The following is a 12,391-nucleotide window of genomic DNA, read 5'->3' as shown; positions in this document are numbered from 1 at the left end:
GCAATAATAGGAATCGGCTACACTAAAGTGGTCAAACGGTTGTCATGCTTAAATCAATACACTCCTTTCCTTACAGCGGTGATGGCGAACCTTGGCACTCCAGATGTTTTGGAACTACATTTCCCATGATGCTCATGCACTCTGCAGTGTAGTTGAACATCATGGGAAATGTATTTCCAAAACATCTGGGGTGCCAAGGTTCACCATCACTGCCTTGCAGTCTACTTTTTAGCTATGTCTAGTGTGGCCTCCTCTTTCTCTGCCTTATCCAGAGGAGTTTTCTGCAGGCATAATTGATTATGGGCCAAATTTAATCTGTTTACTGACTTTGGGTGCAGAGGCTGCAAGCGTACTTCTAGGCTTTCTCTTCCAGAATCTGTCAAATGTGCCTGCAGCTATGGTAGCCTCCAAGCCTCCTGTTGTGGAGCCTTTGTCCGTCTATTAATGAATTTCTTCCTGAGGAGCCATAACCAGCTGCCATAGCACCCAGGCTTAAGGATACCATTTGTTTTCTTCTTAATATGGTTTATGCCACCTTTCAAATTAGAATAACCTATAGCTGTTATTAGTCAGGGATCCCTGAAAGGCCCCTAGACTATCAAAACTTTTCTGGTACTCTCCTTACTTGAACCTGTTACGTATGGTGACTGAAAAACTCCTAATATATTGTAAACTTTTCAATCCTCCTAATCGCTTTACAAACCAACACGCTTGAGAAGGCATTTATCAAGAAATGTGGTGTTCCTACTGTAGAACCAGTGATTACCTGGCTTAAGAAAATACTGATCATACCTGTTGATGATGCAGCAGTATTTAAGGATTCCATTACAAACCCTTTGCGAAGCATGGTTTTCATTTGCAGGTCCTGCTGTGCAAACTGCCACAGATTTAAAGGAGAAGTAGGCTAAAACTTTTTTTGGTTTCCTTCTCCTATGGATCACAGGCGTGCAGTTTGTTCTGCACCCCTGTCATCCATTTTCAGCTGACAGCGGTCAGAATCTCACTGTTGGCTGAAGTCCATGGAGCTGGTCCAGGTTCTGAAAATATCCCAATCATATGGTTGGTATCCACGCAGAAGCGTGGATCGGTATGTGGCTCAGCCTCTCAGTGGCCCACTAAGAGTCAGCCCCTCCACAGCCCAGTGCTTCATTGCGCGCCAGAGGAGAGAACCGCTGACAGTCATGGCTCTCTGCTCAGAGCGGAGGGGGGAGAACTGAGCGATCCACGCCCAGAAGTTCTCATTTTTTAATGACTGTCAAAACCTGGGGAATAGACTAAACGGATGTCCATACATCCAGCTCCTATGCTTGCTGATCCAATGCAATGCTTGTAGAGCACTAAGGCCTGATTCACACCTATACATTTTTAGTGCTTTTTGCATTTTGCAACCCCCCCCCCCCTTTGTCAAGTGCATGCTATCCAACCTGTCTCTTGTCCCCACACAGACTAGCAGACCTCATGCAGAGTTGCGTTGTTTGTCAGTGATTGAAGTCCAGTATTGATGTAATGTGCAGGGAGAAGCATGTTTACAGTGCACGGAAGCTTTGTTTTGGTAAAGGGCACTACACGGCTACCTTTTTTAAAGCAAATAAGTTCCATAGTTTTAAGGTTAAAAAAAGGCACAGGTCCTTCCAGTTCAGTCTGTAAGTGTTGTAAATTAAATTCTGCTGATTGATACGTATGACTTTTCCACTGACAAAATCTTATTCTTCTTTTGTAGGTGAAAAGAGAGACTGGGGAGAACACTCCAGTCCTCTCAGATGATGAATTAATGTCAATGTCTGTGCGGGAGCTTAACCACCACTTGCGAGGTTTGTCAAAGGAAGATGTGGTGCGGCTCAAACAGAGGAGAAGGACCCTAAAGAACAGGGGCTATGCTGCCAGCTGCCGCGTAAAGCGTGTTTCCCAAAAGGAAGAACTAGAGAAACAGAAGAATGACCTCCAGCACGAAGTGGATAAGCTAGCACAGGAGAATTCTACCATAAAACTGGAGCTGGATGCCCTGAGGGCCAAGTATGAGGCTCTGCAGAACTTTGCGCACTCGGTGTCCTTAGGGCCTATCACCCCAGCAAAAGTTGCTGCCACCAGTGTGATTACCATTGTGAAATCCTCTGGGAACTCTTACTCTTAACAAATGCAAAATGTCTTTCCTTGTGCATCAAGTCCCATCTCACACCAACAGCTATCGGCCACACTTCAGACTGCAGCTTTCAAAAAATGTGGCTAGCAACCAGTATAAGACTTCCATAATTGGTCATCAAATTTGCTTTTGTTCTTTGTTTTTTTACATTTCCACTAGGCTTGCTCCTATATGTGTTGTGTTATGAAAAAAAGCAATTTTTACAGGGTACATCCATGTTTCAGTTTTGAGTGAAAGCCAATGGTTTGAAAGGCCCACCAGCTTCTTATATTGCAAGGAGAGCTCTTGCCGTAAGATCGCATCGCCTGTCAGTAGTTCTGTTCTCCTGCTGCAGCCATTGAGGGGATCCCTCACTCTTCCTTGTGGATTCTTTGTTATCTTGACCTGATGGAGAACATGTTAAAAGGAGACATTACAGTGCCTACTGTGGGGAAACGAGCTTTTGGGGGCAAATCTGGCAAAGGGATACAAAAATGTTAATTCAAAACACTTGTGCCAATATAAAACTCATATCTAAACTACAGAATTCCATTCACAGCACGTTGAGGCTGTGGAAATCAGAACTAGTATGCTTCTACATGTAGGGTAGTGCTTTAGAAAAGCATTGGATTTTCTTTAAAGTAAGCCTGTCACAAAATATTATAGTCCTTATATCAAAGTTTATTTTTATGCTGTTTTGGCACTTTAGCCATCACACAATGTATCCTTCCTATGTTATAATAGTGCTAGAAGTAAAAATAATCTTCACTCATATTGTTCGGGAAAACTCAAAATGCAGAGATTGAAATCCATATGGATGTCTATTTTGTGATCTCACATTTTATTATTTTTAATATATTTTATTTATTTTAACAATATTTATTGTGATGGGCAGGAAAATTGCATACTTGGCAGGTTCACTTTAAAAAAAAAAAAAAAAGTGTTTGCATGTTTTCTAATGTAGAGGAACATTCTACCATTTTGCTAGAGATGACCCATACCATGCAGTGCTGGAACAGTGTATGTTTAAACAAGCCTCCGTGCAGCCTCATGGGGGTTGGCTTCATTTTTGTCTGGTTCGTAGGATTTTGGTCCAGAAAAATGTATGCAGTGTGGGGGACAGATAATATAGCCAACAGTTAAAAAAGTAATCTGTCATGTGAAGATGAGGGAATAGGAAGTTGACGACTAAGGTGGAGAACAGGAGGTTGTTCGTGGAGTAGAGCTTTAAGAAGGAGTAAGTGATTTTAAAAGAGATTTTACATATGTAATATTCGCTTCAGTACATGGCAGCCACGTTAGATTTTTTTTTTTTGCCAGTTTAAAAAAATTCCTGGTCGCAGATCAAAAAGAAAAGGTATTTTTTATAAAAATGTGTCATTTCAAAATGGCCAATGTGGCGTGTCGGCTCCATTACTGTCTTGGGAATTAGATTTGTGGGTGCTGTCTACAGCTAAAAAGTGCTTCAAGTAGGAAATTCAATCCCTCCTTCTAAGGCTTGGTTCACACTGGGGCGACCTGTCAGGCGACTTAGCCACCTGAAAAGTCGCACTCTATTCAGTGCAATGGAACCATTCTAATTGGTGTGACTCAAGAAAAAGGTTCCTGTACTACTTGGGGGCGACTCCGGAGCGGCTTGCATTGACTTCTATTACAGAAGTTGTTTGCAAGCTGTGCTATGTGGGGTGGCTTGCAGAGTTGGACAACTTTGAAGCTGCCCCAGTGTGAACTGAGACTAGAGGCTCAACTGTAGTTTATTTTTTTTGCAAATATTTAACTTATTTTTTGTCTTTGAAATTTAAATATTTTGCAAATAAAGCACTTGTCCAAAATGGATTAAATGTCCTGGTCCCAAGCTTTTACCTCTCATACAGAGCGGCACCCTTTGCCTTATGTGCTGCTCCCAGTCATAAGAGACTAACTCGATGCATTCATATATACTGCTGTAGCAGTCACATTACCAATGTGAAATGAGCATACTGAAGCTGGCGATGAAGTTGTTGAATAGTGCAAGGATAAAGAGAAATGTACTAATGGAAAATTCACAGAACAGTGTATGCATATTATATTATGCAGATTTAAGGAAAGACTAGCATGTATAGAAGGTAGACCTTAATTCCTTCTGGACTCAATTGACACCAACCTTCATGAGGTGCCCCAGATTGATCAAGTGCTTGATTGGGTATGTGTAGCTGCCATTGTCCTGGCACAGGAAGTCCTATTGTACACTGATACTGGTGCACGGTACTTTAATGTGTCCTTGAGACATCCCTATATAATATTACTGTAACTTTAAAGCCGAAGTGGCCAGTTAGGGCATATGACAAGTACCCCACTCCCTTGTATACCATTACTTATGGTGAGCTGGGTCCGCTCCTTCTCTGTGGAGACACTCTAAAATAACTTCATTAGCTGCTTTAGGAAGAATCAATTTGACAAGCCATGGGACAGAGAATTCTCATTGCTGTGGGGTGTGATGTCGCTGACCTCAATATTCCAGGCCATTTCTCTCTGATTATCTCTGTTGCCATTATGTGCTTTCTTATTTATGTTTGAGACGTTTTATTTTTCTGTATATTTATATATTTTTATTTTAAAAATAATAGGGTTAAGGGTGGGAAAGTCTTATTTTAATTCTTTTTTTTTTTTTTTTTTTTTAATGGTTATTGACAAAAAAAGCATTATTACTTGAGATTAGAGTTAGTTGCATTCAGGAATTCTAATTACAGATGAAAATTATGGAACAGCAAAAAAATATAATGATAACTCTTATTTATATTATATTATATTATTTAGTCTCTATACCTGTTATTTGGATTAGGCAACTGGTTATTATGTTGGGATTGTCGTATAGACCAGCAACAGCCAGAGAGCCTGATATTGCCCCAGCAGGCAGCATATTCATTTTCTTTACTTTTAAAAGGGGGTTTCCACCTTTTTAGACATGTTGAATTTTTATGTCTAATGGCAGAGTCAGCATTTACTAAGTAAAATAATGCTGTGTTTTTAAGCCCCTTCTGTATTTCCCATATCTCCCATATGCCATACCTTATGGCTGCTTGACAGAGTTGCTTACTCATTGCCTTTTGATACACCACAGCTTAGCTTGGCCTTGTGCCTGTGTATACAGCATTATACACATATATAGACCACAGCTGCCTTATTACAGAGCAACATAGACCACTTACCTGGACAGATGAAATATAATCTTTGGGGGGGGGGGGGGGGTGACTTGGAGAGATATTGAAAAATCAAAACGCGGATCAGTGTGCTGTGCTAGCGCAAATGGTATTCATGTACAATCTAAATTTGGTTCATATATTAGGCCTGGTTGACACTAGTTCGACTTCAAATTCTACTTGAGTTGCACTAAATCGCATGACAATGGAAATCGCATTGTTTTCAATGGTGTCCTTTCACATCAATGCAATGAAACTTTGGGGAAGGGTCCTGTGCTACTTTGTGATGCAGTGCAGTTTTGTATTTTTTTTTTGTGCCAATAGACTTCAGTGGAAACGCATTAAAAACGTGTGTAAAAGTGTTTTTTAATGCAACTCCTATGCGTCCCCCCACCCCAGAAGGCGCAGTAGTCGTGAAATCACGTAAAAAAGACACCAGGTAGTACTGCAGTTGCACTACCTGATCGCATTGGAAATTGGATGAAATCACAGTTGCACTAGTGTGAACCAGGTCTTAAGGTAAATTCTAGAAGTATTCTGTTACAATCTGTACATAAACTTTTTTATGTATTACTGTTTTTGTAATGCCATCTTAAACGCTCACACTGATGTTGAAGAAAGAAAGAATACAAGTGCATCTGTCTTTAAACAAAACAAGAAAATAATAAAAAAATCAGCGTTTAGTAAAATAAAATAAATAAAAATCACCAGCTGAACACTATAACCAGGATACTGGGCACAATGAAAACAGAAGAAATAAAAGTGCAGCGCTGCACTTTTATTTCATCTGTCTTTAAGGCTTTGTTCACACTTGCAGGCACAGCAGCCCATTCATTTAAAAGGGCTGCTCTGCCCGTGCAAATGCGGCCCACAAAAACTGAGTATTAAAGATAGAAATATTGCTATTGCTCTTCTAAACATCTTTGAGAAAGAAAGTTGACAATTTTTTTGCTTAGACAAAGCTTTTCTTTCAAGTTTTGCTTTAGCTTGCTATTGGCTGGAAGTGGAAACCCTCTAACTTGTTTAATTTGTAGAGTTAGTATAGCTCTCTGAGTATGATCCTGCTGCTTTACGTCTGCCAGTTAGAAGGATCCATTTCTGATTTGATCATGTGTTTAGGCTTCAGATTTACCCTATATAATTTTAGACCAATTCACCAAAAAACATTAAAGGATGTAGAGGTCCATAGCAGTCGTCTCTATAGATGCCCTATTCTGTAATATCCTTTTGCTGTGGTCCAACTTCCCAGTATTTGCACTTTTTATATGGCAGTTTATAAATGGATCATTATGTACAACCCACTATAAAAAGACTGACATACCTGCTAATCTGCATCTTGTAAACATCCAAAATCATTTTATGGTCCTGCTCTAAATGATTTAATTAAAAACCCCTTTTGTTCCTTTTTATTTTGATGGCCAAATTTATATGTCTAGAACAGGCTGCTCATTCAGATGGAAGGTGTTAATCTTCCTATCCTTCCACTTAAGTCCATTGTGTATTAATTTCTCAATGCTGAAGCTTGGGAGTACAATGAGGGCTTTTTTTGACTTGCACATAACATACTCTGATATATTACAATTAATTTTGCAGCAATGCTTTCATACTGTGGCTTCCACTAGTGGTGACTTCATTGACAGAAGAAAGGTTACATTTTAATCATTATCTTTATTTATTCCCCTAACCTTTTTTCTGGCAGTGAACCATCACCCTATCTGCTGCACACTATGGCTTATAATGCCAGCTGGGGTGTGAGTCCTATTTTCAGGTGTAGTATCTGTGTGTTCATCAGACACAAGTGCACAGTACTTATTCTGCATTAAAATCTCATGTATTGAACATTTTTCATCTAATATATATGTGTGTAAATAAATATAGTGAATGGTATTTATTTTTCTGAACATTTTAAAGTCCTTTCTAAGTGTATTTTATATTGTTTGAATAAAGCATTTTCATGTAAATGGTGTATTGGTTTCCTAAATAGAACTATGAAAAATAGTTCATGTGTATGTCCAGCAAAAGCTTTTGTTTTCAGTTTTGAATAGAACGGGGAAGGGTTGGAACACCAATGGGGTTTTTACTGCTATTTGGAACTCTGTTAGAGATATTAAAGTGGAAGTAAAGGGGGGCGTGGCCTGACGCGAATGGCGACGGACGTGTAGCTGAGGAGCTCCTGCCGCTCGCGGAGCTATCCGTCGCCATCCACCTTCAATTGCGCACAATCTGCCTACCAAATTGATTTGCCCGGTCCACGCTGTGCCGCCACGGGATCCTGGACGATTTTTCCCCGGAATTGGGGCTCCCAGCCGCCTGGACCTGCCGCTTGTTTCTCCGCCGGCCGCCGCCATCTTGGGCCTCCGGGATCGCCCGAAGCCTCCGGAGCCACGGCGGCGGGTGAGGTAAGGGGCTGTCATCGGTCCTCTCCAGTTATCCCCCCCCGCCCGGATCATAATTGGGGTGGTTTCGGGCCTCCGTGGCTCTCGGGGGGGGGGGGGGGGGGCGCGGCCGTCTCCGGCCTAGTGCGGCCTACTGAGGCCTGAGGATCCCTGGGATTTCCTACGGCTGCTGCCCGGGAACGTGCTCCGCGGATGTTTTGGCTCACTCCTGCGGTCTGCCTGTCGGCTCTGGCCTGATTGCCCACCCCCCACCACGGAGGATTGCTTTATTTGACTTGTCTCTCTGCTTGTGGTTCTCCATCCACCTTTGTTTGTGACCCCAGCCTGCTCTCCTGGTCCACTACTCCAGGCATCCTTGTTCCAGGCACCCCCTGCAGCCCTCTGCACACAGACTCTGCTCTGGCTACCTTTGTATATTCATTTACTCTACTGCAGCAGGTGACTGACCACTTTACATTCCTTTTTACCTGGATGATCTTTTAATTCTCTCAGATTATACGCCACTATACCTCACGGAATTACTACGGTGCAGGTCACCTTGCTCTATCTCAAGACTGTAACTATAGGACCACGTTCTGATTTATGCAAGTCCCTCCTGAATGATCTGGACTTTCACCTGTAAGGGCCTGCCCCCACGTATGGAGAGGTAGGTCGGGCCTACGCTCAGCTCCTGGCTCCCCCGGCCCCACGGCCCTTATTTCGGACAGTAAACCGGCTATTCACAGCACCATGGGAAAAGACAAGCCCAAAGCACACAAGAGCGGTACTAGCCGTCACCCGGGAGGGGATCTCGATGATTATTTTGGCCATGGTCGGTCGTCCTCACAGCAACGACCGGCATCCAAAGGGACGCCGGCCCCTCCATCCCTGGCACACTCTGAATCAGCTCTGCAGTCTCAGGTGAGACCCCACAGTCTGCTTTCACACTCTGAGGACACTGCCCTCTCCCCCAGGCTTACCAGAAGCCGCTCTAATGCCTCCCTAGGTTCGGGGGATGGATGGGACATGGAATCGCAGATTAGATCCCTGCACAGCTACATGAGATCTCTACCCACCAAAGCTGACTTTTTGAACATTGTGTACTCCTGATCGAGGAAACGTACCGAAAGGATATCTCTGACTTGAGAAAAGATGTGGGGGTACGCTTTTGATGATGTGGATAGCACAGTAGATTGCCTGCGGGACACCGTACAATCACATGATCGGATCCTCAATACCCACACTGTCCTACTTCAGCAGCTCTCATACCAATAGGACGACCTCGAAAACCGCAGTCGCCGCAACAACATACGTATACGGGGGATACCCGAGTCGGTTGACCCCAAAAATCTGCCTGCAGCTGTGACGACTATCTTCAACCAACTGCTCCAACGACCCAAGGATGACCCGATCGAATTGGACCGGGTGCACCGTACATCGGGTCCCCGTACCCCTGACCCCGCCTTCATTCGTGACACGTTGTGCCGTGTCCATTTCTACAAAGTAAAGGAGAACATCATGAGGGCCGCTAGCACGCAGCAGTCGATCCTCTTCAATGACACACCCGTCATGCTTCTTCCTGATCTCTCTCGCCAAACACTGGCTTTGCGGAAATCCCTACGACCCCTCACGCAACTCCTGCAAGCAAGACAGATCAAATACCAATGGCATTTCCCGTTTCATCTTCGAGTGCACCACGCGGGTAAAACCGCTGTATTTCGTACACTGGGAGACCTGCCTACATTTCTTAGTACGCTTGAACTGCCTCAAGTCGCCCTACCTGACTGGCCGTTTGCACCGACCACTCCAGGTCTACCCTACACCCCGCAATGGCAGAAGCAAGGACGCAGGCGCACCCCTCGGTCCCCGCAGCTTCCGGATCCCAACGACTGACCCGATCCAGTGGGCCCCCCCCCCCCGGGCCTGTTTTCTCTTCCCGCCGCTGGGGTCTTCCCCTGTGATGGCCTTGGACCCGTATGGGTCGAATATCTCACATGTTGATTAACCCTTTTGTTTACAGGTTTTCTACATATCTTTTACAACCCCCGTTGCTGTGTTCCCCTCCTCCCTATCCCTATAGTTGGGGTTCTCCGTTGTGCTGATAGTTCCTGGACGGACCTCAAGACTTGTCTTTGCAACCCACTGTCTACAACGGTCCCCTCCGTGTTGCCCTTGACATATTTTGCGATTATTGTTATGTTTAATCTGACCCCTTTGTTGGGCCTATTGCTTATTCTTCCCCCTATGACTCATAGATGTTCTCTATTTTATGCCGGTTTACAATTGCATTTATTGATGACCACTAAGATAATTGTGATTATTATGTTCTTTAGTTTACTCTTTAGGTCGCAACAGATATTGGTTTACCCGTGGGGCCGGGGTGCTGGGAGCTGCCCGACTCTGTGTTTTTGTCCCCCACTCCTCCCCCTTACGGGTTTTTTTTTTGTTTTTTGTTGTGCGCCCCACGGTGATCCTATGATCACTGTGCGATGCACTGATTTGTGCCTCTGTGACAGGCTTTTTTTTTTTCTCTACAATGTTTGCCTTTTGGAGCCACCTAGTGGCCTTTTTTATTTTTATTTTATTTTTTATTTTTTTCTTGCCTACTCCTCTTTTCTGCCTGACCTACTGGGCCCGTCTCCTATCACTTATGTTTACATATGCTCTGTTTCATATCCCCCTGTTTTATTGTGCTGGGAGCGGGTTGCCACACCTACCACTGTTGCTACTACCTCTGCAAGGTTTTTATACTGTTCTTTCTCTCTCTTTTTTTTCTTCTCTTCTCCCCTTCGCTTTCTCTTTGCCTATTCCCTCCTGCCCCTTCCCCCCTCTCTTACCTCCCCTGTACATCCTCTATTCCCGTTCCTTACCCCAATGGGGTTTGCCCATAGTGTCACTTCTCCTATTGATCCCGAGCTCCACCCCAATGATCCCACATGGCTAGTGACGATTTGATAACGCTTCCTTTAATTGTAGGGGTTTCAACACTCCCGAGAAGCGGAGCCAGACACTACCATTTTCACAAAAAGCGTACGAAAATTCTGTTGCTTCAAGAAACACATTTTCGCTCTGGAGCTGTTCCGGCACTGCGCAATAGGTATTACTCTCAATGGTTTCACAGTGTTAATCCGCAGGCCAAATCCAAGGGGGTATCTGTTGCCTTTCATAAATCTTTTAACCCGGAGGTTCTGGACTCTCTTATAGATGATTCAGGCCGCTATGTATTTTTGAAACTGAAACAAAATGATTTTCTCTTTACAGTAGCTAACGTTTACGTGCCGAACGTGGGCCAGGCTCGGTTCCTCTCTTCAGTCCTCACCAGACTATCCTCCTTTTGGAGGGTCGACTTTTATTGTTGGAGGTGATCTCAATATTGCCCTCTCCCCATCCGCAGACACATCCTTGGGTAAGTCTTCTGTACCTTGTTCCACCTTGACACGTATTAAATCACTCCTCCCTTCCTCCCATCTGGTGGATGCTTGGCGAGTCCAGCATCCCACAGAAAGGGATTACAGTTATTTCTCAGTTTCACAGAACTCCTACAGTAGATTGGACCACTTTCTCATATCGCAATCCCTTCTAGACACGCCCCTCCATACGGCGATCGGTAACCTCCTGTGGTCCGACCATGCCCCCATCTATCTGACTCTAGTCCGCCCCCCCCCCCCGTTGCCCGCCGGGGGGCGAGCTGGAGACTTAACGACAATCTGCTGCAGGACACCGTGTGTGTAGCGGATGTCTCCAAAGTCATAAAAAACTTCATAGGTGACCACTCCGCTGACACAACCTCCCCTTTTGAACCAATGGGACATGCTCAAATGTGTGATCCGGGGTACCCTCATACAACACGGCTCCCGCCTTAAGAAGGCCCGCGCTCATGATATACGCAAACTCCTCTCTACCATAGCGGACCTTGAACCCATTCATAAAAAAGAACTGGACCCTGCGGTTTTTGTCCAGCTCTCCAACGCCCGCAGAGACTTGCTCCAGCTTTTAGACGCGCACTCCCTAATTGCCAGGGATAAAGCGCGGAATCACTTTTACTCCCTGGCGAACAAATGTGGTAAACACCTGGCTAGAACTATTCACCCTAGACCCCCCACGACATTCTATCCCCTTTATCGTCCAATCGGACCATAGGAAAACATTTAACACCTCTGGGATATCTGAATCCTTCCGGCAATACTATTCACAGCTTTATAACCTTTCGCGTGCAAACCCCTCCGATCGGTCCCCCCCCTCTCCCGACCCCACACTGGATTATATTATGGAAACTGCCTTACCCACTATTGATGATGCAGACGCGACATCCCTAGATGAGCCCCTAATTACTTCTGAATTTTTGCAGGCCATCAAAGCCCTTAAAGTGGGAAAATGCCCGGGTCCTGACGGCTTTACACCCCGGTTCTACAAGACATTTGCCCCACAACTTGCACCCCTTCTGACGAAGGCCTTTAATTCGGTAGACAGTCTTAACCTCCCTTCCAAGGAATCTTTATCTGCCAACATCTCTATTATCCCTAAACCAGGCAAGGACCCATCCCAATGCAGCAGCTATCGACCCATATCCCTGCTCAACATAGATATTAAGCTATTTGCAAAGGTTCTGGCTACCCGTCTGTCCCCTTTATTGCCTAAAATTATTCATAACGATCAAGTGGGGTTTGTCCCTGGCAGAGAAGCGAGGGACAACACCTCCAAGACGATACATCTTATCT

The 12,391-nt window shown here is 44.5% G+C and overlaps 1 protein-coding gene across 1 annotated transcript in view; it reads left to right on the top strand.

Annotated features, from left to right (window-relative positions):
- Nucleotides 1-7,259, top strand: part of MAFF (MAF bZIP transcription factor F) — an 86,666-nt gene extending 79,407 nt beyond the window's left edge. The window contains exon 3 of the mRNA XM_077452370.1: nt 1,721-7,259. Within this exon, the coding sequence (XP_077308496.1) occupies nt 1,721-2,131 (411 nt within the window). The 3' untranslated portion in view covers nt 2,132-7,259. The remainder of the gene's footprint in view (nt 1-1,720) is intronic.
- The last annotated feature ends 5,132 nt before the right edge of the window (nt 7,260-12,391 follow it).

This window comes from Lithobates pipiens, unplaced genomic scaffold (genome assembly GCF_037356315.1).
Source record: "Lithobates pipiens isolate NorthernLeopardFrog02 unplaced genomic scaffold, aLitPip1_a1.2 Scaffold_23, whole genome shotgun sequence".
Classification (NCBI taxonomy): Eukaryota; Metazoa; Chordata; class Amphibia; order Anura; family Ranidae; genus Lithobates; species Lithobates pipiens.
The sequence above is the reverse complement of the archived record's forward strand: the minus strand, read 5'-3'. Positions and strand labels throughout refer to the sequence as shown.